Raw genomic sequence first — 24,121 nt, 5'->3', positions numbered from 1 at the left:
AAGAGGACCGAAAGATTTATAGACGTTCTAATTTTTCACTTAGAAATTCTTCTACACTATCTGTATTCCACTTGAGGATGCTCAGTTCTTCTGCAATGTTCCCACTGTCATCCAGCAGCTTTAGTACAGGGTCAGAACCACGCACATACTGCAGGGGGAAAAAAAAAGTCAGTTACCTTGGGCTGGGAAATGCATTCTCCATATTAACACTCCTCCCCGCCCCCAACTGATTTAAATCAGTTAAAAAAGATGTCAAAGCAAGAATAGTAAAAAGTCCAAAGAGTGACACCATGAAGTATGGATACTTAAGAAGAAAGAATTAATTAAATCAGAGTATTCTGGGCAAACTTTGTCAATACAATTTGTGCTAAGAAATCAGCCTAAGCTTTGGCTTTTTAAAGCTTATAAATCTTAAAAAACCAGACAAGCTCAGTTGTTCCTGACAATACTCAATACTAGAAATATTCCAGTGCCACGTATTTTGTTCTGATTTTATGAATTTCATTACTAGAGGGTTTAACAACAATGTAATCTACTTTTCTTTAAGAAAACAGATCTATGCAAATAAAATTAAGGATATGAGATCAGTCTTTCCCCTTGTTCTCTCCTATGCTGCTTCCTCCTCTCCTACAATATTTTTTTCACCTACTGTCCAGATTCACAGGAGAAGCTGATGCTCAAAGCTAGAGTTTGTGTGCATGTGCAAAGGAAGAACTGGTAGCAGAGGAAACACCAGACTGAAGCTTTAAAGACAGAGAGATGCTGTAGGGTTGCACACATCCCTGCAGCTCTGGATTAGAGGCTTTCTTGGCTAGTCCTAAGGAATGAGGGTGGGAGAAAAGAAGAAAGCATAAGGGGCAAAGAGGCCTTATTTCACAGGAAATTAAAAGAAATTAATTTAAGAGCAGTAAATGTTTATCTTGAGATCCCGAACAGTTACTTGCCTTAAGTATAACAGGTAGGAAACAGCTTTAGTTCAGACTTGTGACTTGCATTTAATGTCAAAGAGAGAAAAGTGGAGGAACAAGTCAAGTGGGGAGAGGGAGGGAGGGAGGGAGAGAGAGAGAAACATCTACTTCTTGTTCTCCTTGGCCTGTTACACAAGCTAATGCATATGCAGGAGCAGTGCCATTAAGCCTAGCTTTGAAAGATGGTATTCTACTTCAACTGGTTTAAGTTACTGAAGTTAGATTTTTGAATCAAGCAGATAAATTATTTTTCTCATATAATCAATAGACTTTTTACCATTTAGAAATTTCTGGTCACTTTAACAGCTCAAAGTTCTACTACCAATTTCTAATGTAATCACACACTTTCCCCGCTGTGTTGTATCTGTGCCTACGAGGCTTTGCTGGTAACATAATACTTTAATGCTTCTGAAGACTCACTAAGTCACAAAATATGTAATGCAAATAAAAGCTTTTAACAGTATTAGAAGGCTCTAACCATTTAAGTTTATGGAAAGATTTTCCCAGGAGTATTTTACTTTACCCTACTGAGCTAACCTAGTTGTTTTTACTTAATGAAGCTAGTGGCATCTCTAATCCAGAAGTTTTGTAAAATAAATACCAGATCCATTTGCACTAAATTCTTTGTGCTAGTGCTCTGTACCAGTTGTAGTCTAGACTGCTTTGATGTTCAATACAGCTACAAAGTTTAAAATAAAAATGAAACAGTCAGACACGCAGGATAGAAAGCTTTTGAAAGAAACAGGGGGACACAGAGACATGAATGCATGAGACAGACAGAGGAAATCTGTTTTAGATGGAATCTGCTGCTGAGAAGACAAATCACTTACTGCAGCCACGCATAGCTATGAAGTGATTCCAGATGGTGCTATCTGGTGAATAGAGATGGGAGCACAAGATGTGAGAATCAAGATGTATATCAGTGAAGTATGCTAGAAGTTCACACAGGATTTTAAGAGGAAGGTGAAGTCTTACACTAGATCTTGAAACCAAAGAATTGTTTGAGCTGAAGGCAGTCCAGCTTTCGCAGCTTTGCATATATGCAAGTCATAAGAAACACCATTCAGTATATGCCTTTCTATAAAGCTGGATGTTTGAAGACTATACAGAAAACTATACAGAATCCTAGAACACAGCAATGGAATTCTGAGAGGGAGGAGAAAAATCTAAGAATCACTGAGTGTTTGGAGACAGCAGCTCTATCAGACAATGAGGGGAGAACAGAACAGGAGAAAAGGAAACTATGGCAGGATATGCTTGAGTAAATCCAGGCTATCCACAGAGTAAGGACAGAATGCAAGCATTCCTCAGACTTTTGCCATTTGCTATCACTGGGTTCCAGTATATTTTTTCTTGGATTAAAACCAAACAACAACAAAAAACCCCAAACCCCAACAACTACAAATAATTAGTACCAAACAGTTACTGAACAATAACCCAATTAATATTAGCAGCAGGAACTTGTAAAGATTTATACTGGCAATACAAATATATGTGCTCTGCTAAAGGATTACTTGATCAGCAAATAAGGAACAATTCATAGAAGGATTGTCTCCACCAAGCTGAATTCTTCCTAACATCCCAAATAAAAGAGTTACATTACCACTCACCTTGATTTGCAGTCCCCTGAAGAGTTTCGGCTTATCACTCCTGACAAAAGCTATGGTTTGGAGAAAAGAAAGAAAGATAATCAAACTCTTCTCCACTTGCATAAAGCAGATTTACATTCAAGCTAGTATTCCCTCAATTATAAGGTATTTTAATGTTATAATTCTCAGTATCATCACAAAATTAATAATGCTAAACCTATTATGCCTAAGGAACACCCTATTTTTGCTAGTCTTCCAAACAAGCTTCATATTTGCTTGGATTTTCCTCGAACACTAGTGCAACTGTCTAAATCAGTTTATCTGCACGTACAACTGACAGTCTTCAGCAGACTGGCCCATATGCTGCTGCAATACGCACATGTGAGGCAAAGCGTTAGGGCGAGCAAAATCTGGCTGAAGATAAGCTTTGTGCGAGAGGCTGAATATGACACACATCCCATCAGCAAGCTCCACACAAGCTGCAGCAGTGTGGGTGAAAGGGCAGAGAGGAAACTGTGGGTAGAGGTGTTATTCTTGCAAACAAGACAGACAATCTTGTCTTGCGTAGATATCTGAGATTACATGTTGAAAACCAGCAAGAAAGAGAAGCCGGTATCTCCTCCTGACGCTCCTAAAGGCAATCAGCTCTAAGATGGGCTCTATGGCCTGTCAGGTAGCTACATGGAGAGAAGGTCAAGTCTGAGGTGCGCTGCCGCTCAACAATTCCTTGCTTGAAGTGCTAGTCAACAAACAGCAAGTGTTCACAGCAGCATAGTCCCTGTATCCCTACAGCACAACACAGGACTTGTGTTAAAATTAAAAATAAAAGACTAGATGAATTATTTCAGGACAAAGTGTGAGCATAATCCCCTGCTTCCGAATGCTTTAGCCTAATGAATGTCTGAGTTCTAGAAGTATTTAAAATTTATTTAGAAAATGGCATAATCTTCATTCCTCCTTCTTACATTCAGTTTGTGCTGAGGCTGAATTTAGTATCTATACTGCCAGTAAGTAGATTCAGGACACTCCTGCAGTACGTCAGTAGGCTCCCCAAGGATGAACCCCGTCAGTATGGATCGACTCTTGCACAGGTACTAGCTGCATGTTAAAGCTGCTTTTTCAAGGTTAGACAACAATGAATCTCTCACAAATTGCAGTGCAAACTCCAGCTGGTGCATGGAGATGAGTGCAACCTCAGGACTAATGTGTCACACTGCCTCACAAAGTGCAGTGCTTTCCTCAGTCATTGTAAAGATGTCGCCTGGCATCTTTATACCTATCTTTGTATTACTGTAGACAGTTACCTTAACACTTTCTCAGTATGTATATACAGAGTGGCATTTATTTTCTTCCTTCTTCCACTGTGCTCCCAGTACAGATCAAAATCGTATACTCTGCCTTCTGCACCAACCACTACCCAGTATAAACAAGTTGAAAAAATACCAGCGGCCCAATGAGCTGCCAGATACACCAGATCCCTCAAGAAGAAAATAAGGCTTGTTTTCGTTCTTTCTATAGAACTATACATTAATGTCATACTGTAAGCTGTACTTGTGTAACAATTTCAAATAGCTTTAAATAACCAGTGCTTAGTCACACGCTGCAGTTCAATTCTGATTTAAACTCACAAAGACACAATTTTCAATTTCAGTGTTTCCCATGTCCTTGTGACCTGTTAGTTGTCTTGGCTGTCATCAACAGTAACATGCAAAAATTGGCAAAGGTATTTCTTATTCTTTGTGAAGTTCACAGCATGTTAAACTATTTAAAGGGGAATTTTTCCACATTTTTTTCAATTTAAATCTAAAGCTGAAATCAGTCTCTAGGGCTTTATATCCATCCTTTATCCATAAAAGGATGTGGTAAGAAGCAGTCAGTACAGTGGGTAACTTTAATTGCAAGACTTAAAGAAAAACTGTAAGAGCACAGTAAAATGGATAAAGTTTCAGGAGCGGATCTCAGCTGTGAAACTCCACTGTATTAAAGAACAGCCTTTGGGGGTTAACTCGTTTTACAGCACTTTAAGCTGGTAACAGGTGTGAGGATTTGATCCTTGCGTGAGGGATGGAAGCTCCTTTGGACATGAGTGGCTGTGCTCTGGCTGCAGTGCTGGACTGAACAAGCTCACATAAAATGGGAACAGAATTAGGTGGAAGAATAAAGTATTCTATAGGCAGTATTACATTTTGTCACTTTAAAAGGAGCTATTACACACTTGTATCAATGTCAAATGCCTAAATCTTCTGAAAGCTGAAGCACTACAGAACATTTTTCCTGAAATTTTCGACAGCTGGAACAAAATTGGTTTCTATTAATGGCATATTTATGTCTAATACCGATCACAGTGACTTTCTGCATTAGTCACTTGAATGTGCAATGCAACAAAGAAAAACACTCACTGTACAAGTAACTTAATTTGTATATTCTCAATTTTGGAAGCTAAAGTGAGAAACTAATACACTGACATGCATTAAAAATACAGATTATCCCATCAAACACTTCCCCCCCACAAACTCATGCCCTAAGTTGAATAAACAGCCTTTGAATGGAATTGATGTTAGGGGTTAGGAAGTCAGATGCAGCTACGGTGCACATCTTGGGACACGTGGCTGCTTGCTTATTATGGGATGTGGTACACGTGCTCCACCTTCAGCACTGCCCCAACACCTTCCCCCTATGCCCTGACATCCAACATTGTTGCTTCCCATGATTCTATGTCTGAAGGCTCCTTGCACATATTTACACCACTATTTAATAGTTTGATGTTGAATACTAAAATCCTAGCTATCTCCCCATTTTCCTCTCCCTGTAGCAGCTTCAGAAACTACACACTGCAGAGAAACAAGCATTTACATAATCCAACCATGGGTGAGTGAGGATGGCATTGTCACTTTGACTTCCATAAGATGAACTCTGAGCTCAGTGCCATGACACTATGTTCCAGTGAATTAAACACCACACCAGAAGTCAGACCTGTTTTGCTTCCAACTTTTCAACTGTCCTTTCACATAATGTTAAGAAAATCACTTCACCTTACGCTCTTATAAAAAATGTCCAATACCAAAGCATATGCCTTCTGTTTGAAGGCAACCCTGAGCTCAGCCTACAGAGCAGACTTGATTGCCACGCAATCAACTACAACTAAAAGGTCAGTGTAATGGATCAGGTGTGTATGGGCATTTTAAAGCCTGACCAGCACCAAACTGTTCTGGAAAGAGGCAATACTGGACAGTGCTTTTAAAGACCTAAGAGCAGCCTCTGTCTGTGAACACAGCAGAAGAGAAAAACTCTCTGCTATTGCTATACTGTCACTTTGTTTTGATATATAACACCTCGTTGTTTTGAGAAAGTCTGTGAAAACTAGTCTGTTGGAATTAAAGCCCAGAGTCCTAAGTGGAAATTACTAAGGAACCTAAGAATCACTCATGGCCAAACAGCAAATCTATGTATATGCATGCACAGATCTGTGCTGTTCTCTCTCAGGTACAGGAGGATATACTGTAAGAAAACTTCCTGACCCAAAACAGACATGATGCCACATGTCTCCATGCAGAGTTGCCGATCTGTACGCATAACTTCTTTGTAAACAGAGTTGACAACCTACTGTTATATGTTATGGGCATGATCCAGACTACCAAGGATATCTACATTCAGGAATATTCACATTATTTAGATTCCTGCTTTAGAAGCAAAGATGTCCTGCTTGATCTGTAACTGAAAAAATACAAAACGATGTTGAGAAAAAACTTAACCTTATCTCAATACTTGAGTGAGAGCCAACACACAATGGCAGTAAAATCTTACACTAATTTTCAAAAACTATGCACATAGATGAGCATTTTTAACCTTGTCTGTCTCTATGCACATCAGAAGGATTGTGATGGCCTCAAATCAGAAAGGCCTGGAGGAGATTAAAAAACATACTGTGTCTTATTATATCAGTTTCAGATTTTAATGGCAGAAAAGCACAAGTCAGAACTAGTCATATCTTCAGTACAAGGTCAGCAATAAATTTTTACTGCACAGGTTTTCCTCCTGGTAAGCTACAGCATGTCTTCCAGTAGGAATCTAACGTGAATAAGTATCTGCCAGTAATGGCAAACTCCACCTGTTCAAACTTCTGATCCTTTTGTTATTTAAAAAGCTGTGCTTTTAGTTTAGATTTATTCCATTGCTTACTGTTGTAACACTTATGAGGACTATGTATGCCCATGGGGATTCATCCAACTTTTTACACTGGACATACCCTTCTTAGCTTATGCTATTTTTCTAGTAAACAGAACCCTTTAGCTTCTTCTAAGCTCTTGTTGTTTGTGTACAGATACACAGCTTCGTATTACAGATAAGTCTCATAAAAAATGCTGATTGTGCACTGAAAACCAGCAGCATACTCTTCTGATGAAGGCAACTAACCCTGCTGTCCCTCAGTATTACAGCAAAAGAGCCCATTGTGTGGTCAGGGCAAGGAACTGTTTGTGCTCCGAGAGCGACATCAGAAAGGAATGCTTCTATTTTCATTCATGAGCAAGGAGGAATGTTTCAAAATTAGTATAAAGGAATATCTATTTTTGGAGAAATATTTAAAGTCTTTTTGTAATGCATTTAAATATTTCACACATTGAATTAGTAATAGGAAGTACATGAGTTATGACTGTCTTTCAAAAGACATTTTATCAAACAGTAGCATGGTGCTTCATGCAACTCAATGCAGCACATACAACTGATTTTTAAAATTCAAAAGTACGAAAAATTAAGTGTATACAAAATATGTTATAGGAAATAACTGAAGTGATCTAATGCTAACACACAAGTGGATGATCAAAGTACTTCTAAGATTATCTATGCATAGTTGTTCTGAGTTTATTTCAATATACAGAAAGCAAATGTAATATTACTTAGCATAAACCAATGAAAGAAGGGGTAGTTTGCTTAACTTGGCCCTGACTAATTAGACACAAGCAGTTTGAAAGTTAAAAAAAAAAAAAATTACTAGAAACAAGTTTGTGAGAATGTCAGAGATTTGTACCTAAAAAAGGCAAAAAGGACTTGACCATATCACAGACTTGACCGTTTTGTTCCTGAAATTAACTCGAATAAAACAGTGGTTTTATTAGGGCATTGCTAATTATCAAATGTTAAACCCATGGAAAAGAAAAGGAACCAAAATAAAAGGAAGTGTAGCAGAGTGATATTTTATGAAGATGGGAAAACCCATCACTTAATTGCTAAGACAACTGGCAATATTTGCTAAAAATGGGAATGTGTAAATCCCTGGGAATACACTCAAACCAAAAGCATTAATTTCTTTCCTCAGACTCTTTAATAATTTGTTTTGGGGACAAATACATACTCTGCAGTTTTGAAGATTGCACGAGCCTGCTTCAAAGAGATACTACGAGGACCTAGCAAAAAGACAGAACTACAGCAGACATCAAGCACTCATTTACATTTTAATGGCTATAGCTCTTTACCTTATGGAGACCTCAGTTTGAGATGAGAATTTAAATTTAAGAATTCATATGGCACATCAATAACTACTATTTGTAGTCTATTAGCCGAGTTACAATGCAGCTGTTCATCATTTTATACAAAGCACCACACACTTTCAAAAGCAAATCCAAGACAGAGCTCTGATCAAGCCTGAAGAAGAAACGTCACAAAAAAACCAGAGACAGGGTACTTTGTAGAAGCAGTAGGGCAAGACACATTTCTAAATCTGAAAAGAAGTATTGTTTTAGTCTGTATATCATCTGTTTACAAAAGATTATGATAAAACGATGCATGTCTCCCACTACAATATCCTACATTTCTTAGCAAGAGTTTTACTCACATTTCTACCAATGCAAGTATACGGTTAATATAACTTTCTAACTTTCTTTCACCAGTATTTAAGAATTACAGATTAAAATAACCAGGAAATAAGTGATCTTAAAAATACAATCCCATAACAAATTACATTTTAGTAGCTGAAAGAATCCCTCTCATACTTGCAAAACTTGGTCAATACCCTACAGTCCTTACTGACTCTGAAGTTGGAGGATCTAATGTAATTGCATACTGCATGAGTTCAAAGAACCTTGTTTCTGTAACAGATCTGCTGGGAGTATGTCCATTCCTTAACTAAGAGAGTCACACAGGGAGGGGTGAGAGTTATTCTATTGATGAACAGAAAGAATGCAGAGAAATATGAAATAAATGTTCAATTAAAAACCCAGCCAAATTCAGTTTTTGTTAAACTGGAAAGAACACGGGAGTCTAGACACGGTGATCTCCCATCTCATGATGAACAGAACACAGCTGCCACTGAAAAGTCAACAAGTATGTCAGATTAATCACTGACCCAGCTAATTTATTATTCTGTTTCAGAGTCTTAGTTTTATAGATGTTGTACAAAGACTCACATTTTCTGTGTTACCTGGTATACGATATTGCTTCATCTATGAATCTTGTCACTTATGTTTTCAATATTCTACTTTGATGGAGGGCTTTTAAATTATAAATATTTAAGAACAGTTTTATACAGAACAATTTCAAAATATATATGTAATACAGGAATTAATTTTACAGTACAGCATTTATAATGGAGCAATTTATTTTTAAGGAAAACTTAGCAGGAAAAATATTTCAGTACTGAACTTAAAGAGACTTACAGAAATGTGGTCTGTTACCTGACTTATCACAAGAAGCTGTATTTGAAAAACATAATAGACATCCTTGGCCATATTTACAAAAGTATTTAGTTGTTTGTTGTGTGTGATATTACAAAGAATAACATTCAGTTTAAGACCAAGATAATCTTGCTGAGGACTAGAATTTTTTCATCACTTGTCACTTCTTTGCTTTCCCAGTATCTATAAATATATTCCATATGTAATGATTCTCACATTGCAGGCACACAGGTGTATTCAGCAACTATTTGTAGCTAAAAATTATATAACCAGTAATTTTGATAGAAATTTTGATACAGAAGCACCATAGAATATTCCATTTAGTAACCATGAGCAACACGCAGGTTTTTCCAACTGTGTAACTTCCTTACTGTGTTAACTTTTAGAAACCTTTATTAATTCAACAGATTTTAATCCTTAACTATTTTTAAGATGTGAATCTCATTTAAAAAAAAAAAAACAAACTACAAAACCACTGTTATCCTTTGGCCAAATAAAATAAAATCTAGAAGTAGTCCATGACAAATCAAGTCTGTGGGAGTAAGCCCAGTGACGAAACCATTTACACAGGTACTTAGAGGTGAAGACTTCACAGTCAGATACAGAAGTAGCATATACTAATCCAAATAATCCTCACACATAGACAGTCCTCCAATTAGTGGTGCCATTTTGTGTATTTTCCACAAAAAAACCCAAACAAACAAAAAACCCCTGCCCCCAACCCCCCCCAGAATCCTAGCTATGGGCAAGGAATCAGTTATTTGCAATGAGACATTGTCAGTGACAGGCTACACAGTGCAATGAAGCCTACAAAGAGATGCTGCTGACCTCCAGGCAACCTGACTTCCGTAGCAAACATCCAAGTGAAAAGCTGAAACAGAAACACTTCTTGAATGTTAATATCTTAAGATGGAGACATTAAATACTGTTTCTGGTAGAAGTTAAAATCAAGGGGAAAATCTAAGTAAAGGTATTCTGAGATTAATACTAACGAGAGGAAAAATACCAGCTGGAAGAATATATTCTGCTGCTTTTTAAAATTTCTAAATATGCTCTTAAAATTTATCCCATCTTCCAACCTGTTCTAAAACCCTAGCAGTAAATTTGGTCAAGATAAATTTAGATTCAGTAACTGCAGAAACTAGTGGAGAAAAGGAAAAAACAGATTTTTAAGTGCACTAGTCAGTCCTTTTTTTTCTTCTTAATGTACCAAAGAACTCCTCGAAGTCAAACCAGAGAACCTACTGAAAAACCACTGAAATTTATTTTGTAATTTTAAAAAGCAAGCCATACAATTAATGGAATGAAAATCTTTTAGCAGGTTTATGTCTAAAGCTAGATTAGTCTTTCTTCCCTATGTCCAACTATACCCAAAGTACAGTATTAGGATCTTCATTACAGGAAAGGCAAAAAAAAATATCAAAGTACTGCTATCACCCAAGCTCTTCCCCCATTTATAAGAACATTCCAGTATGACATTTCTCACAGAAGGTTTTCCCGCAACTTCCTCCCATCACACACTGATAATACTGATTTTCCTTTTACACTACTGTATTCCATTCACTTTAGCTGACTGTCATTGCCCACTGACAAAACAACTACACTGCAGGATCTGTGAAAAGAAAGTAGTTCCATAAGCGCGTAATGTAATTTCATCTATCAATTACTGGAGACCAGTTCCATGAGTGTCAGGTCAATGCTACTTTCCTGATGTAATATATGAAATTTATGACTACTTGTAGTAGTACTTAAAAGCACATTTTGTTATTCAGCTGTGACAATATTTCATATTTGAAAGAACAGCAGTGGTTTTACTTACCCTGGACTTGAGGGAACCTTCCTAATTTTCATCCACATACCTCTAGGACAGCTCCTGCATAAAGCTGTAATAAACAGAAGCTGTTAATGACATAAAAAACCTAAATTACTAGCTTACTTATGATGTGTTATCTGTTGAACTATTTTCCTTTGAGGAGACAATATGCTATTGCGTTGATGGTAACTACAGATAAATATGATCCTAAATAGAATCTGAATTCCAGACCTGTTTCTGATTTATGCAACAACTGACTGTTCACTCAAGATACATGATAACTTCCATTCATTGTATTAAAAATGTAAAAACAGGAAAAATAAGATAACTTGAGATCTACTGTTGCTGAAAGCGAAGCTTCATTTAAAAAAGAAAAAAAGCAATCAAGCATGTTACAGTGGGAATTATGGACTAGTGATAGGAAAACTTTATTTCTTCCTCCCCAAAGATGCTAAGAAAATCTCATTAAGTGAAATTTTAGTTTCCATTTTAAACCTAACTTAGTGAAATACTGTTTAAAGATAAGGCAGTGACTTTAGGATTCTCATTTGGGCTATTAGTAGTTTATTGTAGTTAATTGTGATTGCAGAAAGAAGACAGATGACGTTAATAGGCCTTAGCTGACGTAATTATTGAGAGGCTGGGCTAACTTTGATGCTTGCACTTAGATGTCAGTCACTTCTGTCAGCTATGCAAGATACTAAATGTTCTTAAAGCAAACTATAAGTTCATTTCAATTTTATGCAGTACTTAAATAAAAAAACCCCTATTAATCTTGTATACTGTCACACGTTTTTGAACTATTTGGGGTTTTTTTGGCAACACACAATTGATTCTATAGTCTGATTCTAAATAACAGATTTTTCCAGCTACTAAAATAGGACTTCATGCTGTAAAGTTAGGCATTTTAACCTTACACATAGTTTTCAATACCAGATCATACCAAATACTAACCCTGAAACCACAATGATTATAGAGAAGCTGACAGAGTAAGCTTATGTTAATTTTTTTAATTCAACACATTACCTTCTATAAACAATTAAGACCTTTGCTTTCATTTTTTTTTAGACCATTTTCATAACAAATGTGCAAGTCAGGACATGGAGAAATATAATCTCACTGAAATGAAGTAAATTCACATTTCACTTAAAATATGAACTGTGAATCCATGTAATTAAAAAGAAGCTTTCACTATGAAATGTAGTGAGTACTGACTCCTTAAAGTGACAAGTCATAAAAGCAAACCACACATGATACGACAGAAATTTTAAAGACAATTTTATTAACACTTCATCACCTATCTATGTTGGCATTATGGACAGCCAGGAATACATCTTCATTTCAGAATATGAATCTTCTGAATTCAGCTCCAACTCAATATTTGCCTAAATACTATGAATTAGAAGACAAGAAATACTCTAATCATTTTCGGGGAAATTACAACTTCTTTCCTGACATGAACTAATCAGTAATCATTACTTCCACAGGAAACAGAACTAAAAATATTACACTGCATTATCTGTTCAGAACAGCATTTCAGAAATTGATTTAACTACATTTACATTTTCAACTAGACATGAGATATAAGATAAAAATTAAGATTTGACTGTTAAAACCCAGAACTGCTATGAAACAATACTTGAGATGAAAAGTACCACATTTTCTAAAGCTTTTTTTCTCCACCCAAATAAATATTTTAATTTAAAAAGGCACTGATAAACAGCTCAGATACTAGTTTTCATAATTAAAGTTCCTCTGGACTTAAAACATAAAATAATTACAAAGATGGAGGAAACACAGAATAGTGAGATTATAAAGATCACTTACCTTGTCTCTATTCATTATTCTTCAAAAAAAAGCTCAACAACAACTATATCAGCAAACCTAGATTTAGATATTAGTTTGCAGACTCACTAATACACTGAACATTTGCACTGGTTCTCTGATCTTAACAGTTATTTGTATTTTTCTATTGAGAAGTTAGTATAAAGAAGCAGACAAAGGAATAAAAAGCCTTTTTCTATCTAGTTAATTATTTTATATATGTGTATAAAGAACTAAGTGCACCCAAATTTAGGAAATTTAGGACAATGGTAAAACAAGTATTTTTCAATTCTCAGTACTGCAAATAATTCTTACAGTTTATTTCTTCCTTTCAAACAAGGATTTCTGTGGAACAAGATCACTGTAGGAATCTAAAATACATACCACATCTTGTAATTACAAACTACTCCCAGTTTGTAACTACTAACCAATATCTGACAGAAGTAAAGTTTAACAAAAGAAAACAGCTCAATCATTGATGTCTATATTTTGAGCTTAAAACTCTGCTCTAATTGAAGCCCAACTGTGCTGGTACAAAAAAGTTCAGATTCATGCTGGGACAAACAGCTGCTTTCTAGATGGCTAGACAAGAAAAAAAAGAAAACTCAATTGGCTTCATTTATAATTCTAAACAAAGGTGCCTTTTGCAAGAAACACAGGTTTATTTGCATCACTTAGCCCACAACAAAAGCATACTTGTTAATATCTACTGCTGCTACCATCGCATCATGTCCCAAGCAGATGTCCTCCAAACTTCCCTGTGAAGGCATTTACTGTGTTCAAGTATTACTAAGAATGACATGTACCGCCCAGTGTGGAGGCACACAAACATGATGAGTCAGTTCATTACGCAACGCTTAACTCATAAGTTAGTTCATTTTAAAATAATGCTTCACTGTTTTAGTGCTCATGAAAGTGACTTTAGTACCACAAGCAATGAAATAAAGACTCTAAACTATTACTAGTGTCCCTTTTAACATTCAAAACAAGTGCTGTTATGATTTCCAGGCTGATTCACGTCTGCATCTATAAAAATAACTTAAGATTTTAAAAAAGCATTCTAATAGTATGCTTTCTAAGGCTATTGTGACAAAATCTGAACTTTCCCCTCATCTTCTACAACGCATCAACTTCAGTTACATTTCACTCAGAAGCTTTTTGTAAGCACCTGTATATCTTGTAATAGAGCACACTGATGTAATGAAGATGTCTCTTCACAACTGAGAGGAGGAAAGCCACACTATCAGTCATGGCTGCTTTAATGATGAAGGAAAGTGGTAATTATAACAGAATAAACCACCATTCACAAAAGAACAGTGCTAGATAAAAGTAGATATTGTAAAAATAATTGTCCCAGCAATTAAAACCAAGGAAACTTAACTTAGGTGAAAACATTTCACCTGCTACTAGGAAGGGAACTGAAGTAATTTCTGCAAGACAGAATTCCAGCAGTGCTTCATTTCTAAATAGATACAGTATTGTTATCACAGTTACTCATGGTGAAAATTCCGTAAGAAAAATTCCATCCCTGCTATGAAGCTGCTATACAACTGTCAATGTTTACACAACAACAGGAATTCATATCAAACCGAACTGAAAAAATGGTACTTAACAGAGATTGCTCCCTGATCATAATAAAATGGTATTAGATCAAAGGTGACCAAAAAAAGGTTTTGTAAAATACAAGAAGTTATCCCTAATTTTACTTCTATAGCACCTGTACTTTGCACACTGGTTTCTTCTAACTACTGACGAAACCTGACCCTGCACAGTTACAAAGTGTCACTCAAACTGGATTTGTACAAATGTTTGCAATCAGCTGACAAAAATTACAGTACCATCATGTCTTAAAATACACAATGAAGCAGGCTGCTATGATAAAGCCACACAATGGTAAATGGCTATCTTACGGATTCTCTCCGATATCTGCATATTTTCCTCTCCTAATATCAAACAGTTTAAAAAAGTAAGTTAAGCTCTGAGAACAAGCAGTAAAACACAACTTATGACTACTGCTAAAACTCTGGAATTTTCACTTGCCTCAGGTACAAGACAATCTTCCACTAAATATTTGCCAACAACTAATATCTTTCCAACGTAAGAAAATTTTGTTTTTATGAAATTCACTGTAATTTTGATTTCATATTACTATATAAACATATCTGCCAAAGAAGCATCTTCATCCCCTGTCAACTCATGGTATTGTTTTACTTCAAAGAAAAGAGAAGAAAAATATTGATATTATTATTCCCATATGATTGCATATGAAGCCAAAGTTGCTTCATATGTGCAAACTAGTATTATTTTAAAATAGGGTACAAGATCTCTTTTTCGAAAGGCATGCAAATTAAATTCTACTGTGTCCCACCCACCCAGTAAGTAAAACAAGTTAATAATTGATATTTGCTTTTCTGAGAAAAAAAATCACAAAGAAAAGAGATTTTGGTGCAAGTTTCTTCACCTCTTTCCTAAATTCTTGTAACTACCAATCCATTTGTACTTTTACTAGAAAACTAGATCAGTTAAAATAAAGGAATATACACTGTGATATGAACTACAAAATATTTTCTCTTCAGTGTGGGAGACAACGCAGGGTATTTGTATGGACAGTTAGTTTTCAAAACCACTCGAGTTGTCCCACTCCCCAGAGGGAGAAAATGAGCAGGATTCTGTGGCTTAACAGAGAGCAGTCACAACGCCTCACTGCCAGGAACATCATGAATTACTGCTCTGTAATGCAAAAAGCCAGTAAAGTCATTACAACATACAGACTTCATTCAGAACTGATGTAATCGGTAAATTTAGCAACAAAGAAACTGCTCCCATTCACAACTCATTATCCTGTGAAGGAAGATTCCCAACTCAGAGTTTGGAAACAAAAGAGTCAAACAGTCAAAACCCAGCCTGTGAATCAGTGCTATTCCTATGGTCAGTGTTAACGTATTACAAGCAAATTCCTCTCAACTAAGCTGAAGCAGAATCTAAGCTCTCATTTATTTGCAGGGAAGGAAATTCCAACTGAATGTAAGGGTGAACAAAAAAAATGACAGTGAGGGTGTTTAAGCACTAAATAGTGTACTAAGGCAGGTTGTAGAATCTGTATCCTTGGAGATCTTCAGAACTTCAAGTTCTGCTTTGAGTAGGAGATTGAACTTTTTTATTCTGTATGTACATAACAGGTGCACATTGCGATTACAGTCTTCAGCAAACAGAAAAATGTGTCATCCATCTAAGTGTTTTAATTTTGGTATTAAATAATCTCCTCCTTGCAGTATTATGTGAACATTTTTGCTCTTTAAATCCAACAACCACCAAAAAGTTGTTGTGGTGGTTTAAATACAAACCAACTTCCCCTCCTGGCAGACTATGTTTTGTTAACTTTGCTCTCTGAAACAGTTTGGTGTAAGGTCACATGAGCAAGAGATCTGGCATAAGGGTGAGAGAGAAAATGCAGAAGCTGAGCAACCACCAACTTTAGACCTCTGGAGCTGCAGCGGGGATTAGCTGGTGTGAATGCCCAGTTTATTTCAGTGAGTGGGGGGCAGAGGGAATAGCGGAGAAGGGTGGCAGAAAAAGGGCTCCTATACACAGGCTCTCACTTGGACCTAGTGAACAGAATTCTGTAAGCTGAACCATAGAGACAGAAAGTTAACAGTTTAAGTTCCAATTTTGGAACATACTGTCAGATAACTTTGCTATCTAAGCATCTACTTATCTCTAGACATAGAATCTCTGCACATGTCTTTTATTCTCCAGAATCTGTGCTTTTATTAAAGAAGAAAGCATCTCCAAAGAGTTGCAAAGAAAATACTGAGAACAGAACTCAGCAACTATTTATTTGAGTTTATGCATTTAAGTGATTTGGAGACTTTGTGCTTTTTGAAGTTGTTTCAACAAATGCAGAGTCAAATGTCAGTATTTTATCCAGATGTGTATCCAGATGAACGAGGTCAGACTTAGCTAAACCTATTCCACTCGCCAGCACGGATGCACATCAACAACTTTAACTCACATTTAGCAAATTTACATTTATAATTTCCCTGACCTTTTCTTTTTCACTGATAAGAGTAGAAGGAGGTCTTCCATAGGTAAGGCTTGCCCTACTACAGACAGGTAACGTGTTTTATCTTAGTTTATCTGACACAGATGAACCCAACAAAAGATGGTAAATTTCTGTCTTAGGCACTGACTAGGTGGCTGCACCTTCCTTATCTAGGACTACTGTTTGTCAACGTTAATGTTCATTGCTGATAACGTCATGTACAGAAGGAAGGGAAATAGCTACATGGTAAAGTTCCTGAGAAGGACATCCACTTCAGTACATTTTTAGTACAAGGAATGACTGTGCATAATATTCTGAAGTGACAGTACTCTGATAAGAGACTACAAATTAGAGAGAACACAATCATCACAATTCCCCAACTTCCCTATCAATATTCCCCATAAAATTATTCTTCTGTGAACTGTATAAGCCACTTTTTACTTAAAAGCAAACTCTGAAAGGAGATAATTTGACATATTAGCCTTAAGTACAGAGTTCTGGTTATTTACTTGAGTGTTAAATAAAATATGCTGCCATTGAATTGTGCTGCTTTTAAATCACACTTGGTAAAAACGGAGAACATGAACCATTTTGATGCAGCATGTTAGAAATAAGGAGTACAGCTATGTAAAAGCACGATTTGATTTTTACAAATCAGACAAAGGATTTTATAAAACAAATCAAAAGACAGAAAAAGCTGGGGGTTTTGAGAAATAGGTACAAGTAAACTAAAATTCTAACTCATTTATCCAAGTATTGATATGACTTACATTCCAAGTAGTTCTCTATTTTTACCCATTGAGTTAAAAACCAAAAGATGGGACTGCTTCATTGGAACTATTCATATTAAGAGCCTCTGGCAGAACAAGCAGGCAGCCAACAGTAATCTTTGAGTGTAGCACTTTAATTAGTGAAATGAAAAGAAAAAAAAACTCCTGAAAAATAAAACTAAATTGGGTCACACAAGAGTAGCCTAAAGCATTAAAAGCATTTCAAGTTATTCTAGTTTCAGTAATTATTGTTAGTTATGTAAATTATTTTGAGTTTTAAAAAGGAAGTCTGAACAAGAATGTCACCTTATTCCTCCTTGTAATTCATAACAGCACATTTAAAAGGTCTGTACATGTAAAAAGGTAGAGTTTTAGGAAAGCTTTCAATTTATTTATTTATTTATTTTTTAAAAAAAATTAAAAGTAGTACAGTCATAATTACAGGGGACATGTTTATTCCTAATATTACACTAAACATTTATTTCATTTCCAGGAGGGGTCCAATGCTAACTCCACCCAAAGAATTGGTTTTAAATTACAGTCAAACTACGTCATAAGGAAAATAGAAGTATTATCCATGAGGATTAAAATAACCCATTCTGAGGAACAGTTTCTGCATACATGCTCATATTCTACCTATATTCTCTAGGTACATATTCTCTATAATGTTCAACAGCCTCTGTGACAATTTTTTGTGAGTGACAGATAAGGTAGAGTACAGAAAACTGAATTTGTATAGGCATATTTTTTACCTTTCAGTGAAATTAAGAGTCCTCTTGTCTTGAGAACAGACCAAGCTGACTGTTAGCAGCTACTAATTACACAGGTTAAACGGGTATAATTCACTCTTCTTTGGTACATCGTCCCTCACCTCCATATTTTTCAACCACAAAAACCTCTCATACATGGTGCGATACTATGCAGAAACAGGTGGCTGATGTGGAAGAAGGGGTCAGAGCCCAGGTTTCACCTTCAACAGACTAGAAGTTCTGTGGTTTTGCAGTGTTGAAACAGTCATGTCTTAAAATTACTTCCCATAATTTCAAGTATCCAGGACTTGAAAGGAAAAGAATCTCAGCTTGAGGCAGTGAAAACATGGTGTGATCTTCCGGCAGAAACGTCAAAGTACCTTGTTAAGTACAGCACCAGTTACAACAAAACAACTGGGGAACAGGTTCCAACGTGCCTAGCTGCCACATGTTCTGATCAGTCTAACTGCAATGAAGACACGCTCGCCTGTCTGGCCAGTGGAAATCCCTAATAAAACTCTAGGAAAGGTTCCTCTGCTCTGCTTTGATTTCCTCCCCATTTTCCAGAGTGTTTTAGTATGCGTTCTTAGGATTTTCTCCCCAGATGGTTCTCAGTTTTCAGCATTTTTCAAAGCGTTGAGAAAACACGATACTTACTAAAGGTCACTAAATACCACCATCTTCTAAATCTCATCCATTCTGTTTGTCTGCAGCTAATGGGGTTCTGTCCATAGACTTGCATTAACTTTCAAACAGCAGTCATAAATACTGAAAATCATTTTAGGTTCAGGTAGGATGTAGAATGGGGATCTGAATGTAAAACAACACCTTAAGAGACAAGCTTTAAGATTTTTTTGGAAAAAAGTTATAGCCAAAGTTTAAGCTGCCCACATTTATTTCAGGTTAACAATTCACAACGCTTTCATGTCAGATTGAAAGGAAACTTTTGTATCTACTGGCGCGGGAAGAATGTAAAGTTGGAAACCTCTCCTCTTACAGCACAATAATTGATTTTTAGTTATTTATATTGTTACATCTAGTACAAGTTTGGTGAAAAATAATCCTAAGTTTCTCATTAGCTTAGGAATGCAGAAGCTAGATATTCCAATAAATTATTAAACCATGCTCTGACACCTTATTGTATTTTGACAACCTTGAATACACGCACAAGGAACTTGCTAAAAATCTCAGGATTTCAGATGTGTTTGCTTAAATTTGTAGAGCAGAACAGTTATTAACCATCTCTATGGAACTTTAACAGTATGCATATAGACTTCTGTATTATGTTTGCCTTGTTTTATGGTAGAATCATAAACTACTTAGTAATTAGTGTATGATAGCCACATGTGATGTTATCTATGACAGCTTGCCATCTAAACCATCTATTTTCAGGTCTCAAATTTCCTGGCCAACTTTTGCTTACACCTGATGTCACGTTATCTAATTCACCTAACACCATAACATTACAATGTGACAAATACTTGACAACAGAAATTTAAAATGCTGAGGTTCAACACATCTTAGTGAGCAAAATGTACTTCAAAGCTCCATTTAGAAATATTGATGACTTTTAAGGGTTGTAGCAATCCTGCACAGTGCAACCATTAAATTTAATGTATTTCAAATTTAATCAGAGTTGATTCTTAAAATAAATTTGGATTTTGACATGCATATATTGTTGAGATAAATCTAAGATTATAATATACAATGGAATATGCTTATAGCTATGTCTGAAACGATCACACAGCATAAGTGAAGCTGCAGATGGAGTGCAGCTATTTTCAGCTACTGCAAAATATGGACAATCTCTCCTGCTACTACAATTTCATGCACAGTTAGCTTCACCTCCATTTCATCCTTCTGCGTTTTACACACCAGCAGTACTCTGCATCTGACAGACTGAGGCTTAAAACTTGCAGCTGTCTAAAGCAATACTGTTTAAGCTAGTTTCTGAATTGGTCTGAAAGTGAATACAAAAATCTCTGGAAGAGGAGAAGATAACCAAAATATTTTTTTTCATTTCACCCACAGTACAATTACGAAGTAATTAAAATATTTCAGTGACAGGTGTCAGCAGAAGTTAAAAGCAAGACAAATACTAGGTCATAAGAGTACCTCACAGCTATTTTCCACAATGTCAATTCACAGAATATTGGACCAATAACAAGACCAGGATTAATAAATATCTTTCAAGGATATGAAATAGTTGAAATCTGTAAACATCTCATTTGAGGTTGCACAGATCCTGTACTAGCACAACGCATTTTTAAGACTAGGAATATTTTACAGATCATTTGTGAAAAGTAGCAACGACATATAAAAATTCTCAGATACACATGCTATCTTGTGTAACTTAAAATCCTGAAGTCTGTCCTGGAATTCTAATAGTTTGCAAGTCTGTAGCACAGACTACCAACATGCTGTGTCACATGATGGGAACAAGTATTTGCTCACATAATGAACAAGCTAGATCATATACAAGAATCATGGTTCAGATAAAAAAAAATCATGTACTTTGAGGATGTTCAAACATGTAGTCACAGCATTAGCAAAACTCAGAGCACCACTGCTCTGGAACTCAGCAACATAAAAGGTTGCTAATCAGCAAGTCAGACATCTTACATCTAGATGCAGGTTTTTACAGTAAGATTAAAAAATTCTTCAAGCAAGAGAGTAGGAAAAAAAAAACCTGTTAAGACTTTCAACATCCATTCACTCTCAACTACCAAATTTTCATTAGAAAAGATTTCTATGGTAACCTGAAAAAAAACTAGGAAAAGGGAAAATTATAGCAAAAGCCAGCATTCAGTTTTTCTATTCTGCACATATATATTGAAAATACTACTTTAGTAAGAAGCTACTATAAATTAGATTGTTAATTTTTATGTAAAAGTAAAATCTTAAACTGGATTACAGACACCTATTACAACCAGCACTATATTAAAACACAAGTCAATCCAAAATGTGATGATTCTGAATACAGCCTGTTAAGATAATACTCATGTTCATTTCTCCCAGCACTAATTCTCCACTAGCTCATCTTCAAGGGAAGTTACTCAGTACAAGTTTAAAAAACAAACAAACAAAAACAAGCAAACAATCAGCAAATCCAAAACATATATCTCCAAGCAGTGATAACAGTATAAAAAATTTACACCTTCTGAAAGAGCATTCAAAAGGATATTAGAAATGATGCTATAATTTAGCACCCAACCATATAACCATAATGTTAGAACAATGCAATATTTCTATTCACACAAACAGTACAGAAAGCCTGCACTCAAACCCAGATATGAAAATGCATGAAAATAGTATCATAATCACTCCTATAATTCAAGCTGGTACTTAACATACTAGCTCTAAATCTCAAGTATTATTTATATAAAATTTCTTTTAAAAAGTCAAGGAAGGCTAAAATAATAATCAAGATGTACATCGAATTGCGCTGTATCAGCAAATCGTTCATACTTACTACAAAGCACCAGCAGAAAATGAAAGTGGATAAACCAATACAAATAGATTAAAAAAACAATAACTTAAAACATACAACCTCTTGGTGCCTCTGAATATACAACAAATTCTGGTTCACTGTGAAGGGACTTGTCAAACAACCCTGAGACCCCATCCAGCCCTGCACTATTTGTTCTACTACATTCAGCATAACTAAAATAGAAGTGTTGAGACTAAAAATATTTACAATGTAAAGCCCTGACCACAAAACAGCATTTGATTAGTCTTACACAAAAAGTGTGCTTATCCACACGGTGAAATCTAGGTCTGATTCGGGTTAATCAGAAAAATATTTATTGATTTAAATTCTGTTGTTTGATACAGCTTTTATTAATGCAGTGTTTACAATACATACTACCTCTTGTGCCCTTTATCAAATTACTGATAAATTGATAAAAGCTTTTTTCTTTTTCCTCAGAAGTTACATTGACAGAAATGCAACATAATTCCTGTAGTTTATTTTCCCAATAAATGACAACAGAAATTATCTTGCTCCACAAGTTCCTGTGCTACATCTTCTGCATACTGAGGCAAAACTGTAAGAATACTGCCTGGACAAATAAAAGCATCCGCTGCTCCCGTGAGGACAGGAAGCCTTGCTGCTGCTCCCACAGCGGTGTGGTACACAACCACAGCACAACTGGAGACCCTTTCTTATTCTTCCATCCCCTTCATTAGATTTTATTCTGAAACTTTTCAGCCTTTGTGTGTGTGTGTGAGAGTGTATGTGTATAAAAACTGGAACATTTTCCAGAGACAAACTTTCCTTTGTAAGATTCACACATCTAGCAAAGAATAAGTTTTAGATATCAAGTCCCAGGAGGATTGTACTGAAATATGACTGCAAGCATTCTTTTGTCAATATATGAAACAACACAATTTACAGTTTTACCTCTTACCTTCATAGTCTCTCAGTAAGGAACTACTATTAATTCTCTGCAAATCTCAAACACTTGCTTCTTGATATTTACTATATTGTACACAACACTGTAATCAGTGATTTTGTTAAAAATTATAGGCACTTTTTTTTTAATATTATGCTGAATGTAATTGACAGGAGAAGCCTGCTAGATTTCACTATCTCCTAGCAACTGAAAATAATTTCAGTATCTCTTCTTCTCCTTGAAATCTCTACTTTCCTGATAATTGATTGGTCTTCAATGTATTCTAGAGTACTCTTAAATTACAACATACTTGAAAGCATGTATTCACTTCAAGACTCTCAAAATTCTTCCTTGCTGGCATACCTTAAGCAAGATAGATGTTTACTTACTACAAATAAAGGAAAGATTCTTTAAAATGAAAAGTTAACTATTTCACAAAGGATTTGGTCCAAAACCCACCTTTCTAGTTTCCAGCTGAGCTTCTTCTTGGCAGCACTGCCTGCAGAACGGATCCAGCTGATTCAGATTGAACTGTCCAAGAAGGTTGCAAGAACTGCATAGCAAGTTACTGGAGAAGCCCAGCTCTCTGCAAGCTTCTGAAGACAACTGTGCTCCATATACACTTATCTGAAAATCAAGACAATGTTATACTTTAGTATTAAATTAGTTGTTTAAAAAAGGAAGATTGTAAATGCTTTAATGATCAGGAAGAACAACCAAGTCTCTTGTGACCGTTTTACAGTAAAGCCTTATGGTTTGCCCCTAAGTGCCAAACACCACCTTGTTTTGAAAAATGGTCTTAAACCAATAGTGAATTCTAGGCATTCACAATGTGGATACGTCAAGGTATCAGACCTGCCAAAATTAATTTATATATACTTCTGACAACTCTACTGTTTTCCTATTGCTACCTCCAAATTAAGAAAAAAACAAACATAATGAACCAGCTGAAATGCATATGGATACAGCTCCCTAAAGCCTGGTCTTTCAAAACAATTTCTGTAGATTTCATATCACTGAAAACACACTTGGAAACTAAGTGTATCAGCTAAGCTTGGGAAAAGCACAAGGGAGTGATAAAAGAGACCAAACTGCTCAGCAAGGCATACAAGTAGGATTTTAATTTCGTGTTTGCATTAATGTTACAGGAAAATCACATACTAAAAGTGGAAGTGTAGATAAAAACCCGCAATTCTGATTTACTAGTAATACACTAAAATAGGCGACTCAATTACATGGCTTCTATATAAAACATGAGTTCTGTTTTTATGAGCAGCAAAACCAATTTTACCAACTATCCCAGC

At 35.8% G+C, this 24,121-nt stretch overlaps 1 protein-coding gene across 1 annotated transcript; it reads right to left on the bottom strand.

Annotated features, from left to right (window-relative positions):
• SELENOF (selenoprotein F) lies at window positions 1-23,444 on the bottom strand (the record flags this gene model as incomplete). The annotated part of the gene is made up of 4 exons (XM_010178417.1): window positions 1-148; window positions 2,579-2,628; window positions 11,045-11,108; window positions 23,277-23,444. Coding segments are annotated over 4 exons (414 nt in total), but the record flags the coding sequence as incomplete, so codon positions are not given.
• Between the last annotated feature and the right edge of the window lie 677 nt (window positions 23,445-24,121).

This window comes from Antrostomus carolinensis, unplaced genomic scaffold (assembly GCF_000700745.2).
Source record: "Antrostomus carolinensis isolate BGI_N321 unplaced genomic scaffold, ASM70074v2 scaffold33981, whole genome shotgun sequence".
In the NCBI taxonomy this organism is placed as follows: Eukaryota; Metazoa; Chordata; class Aves; order Caprimulgiformes; family Caprimulgidae; genus Antrostomus; species Antrostomus carolinensis.
Note: the sequence above shows the minus strand (reverse complement) of the source record. Positions and strands in the feature narration are given on the sequence as shown.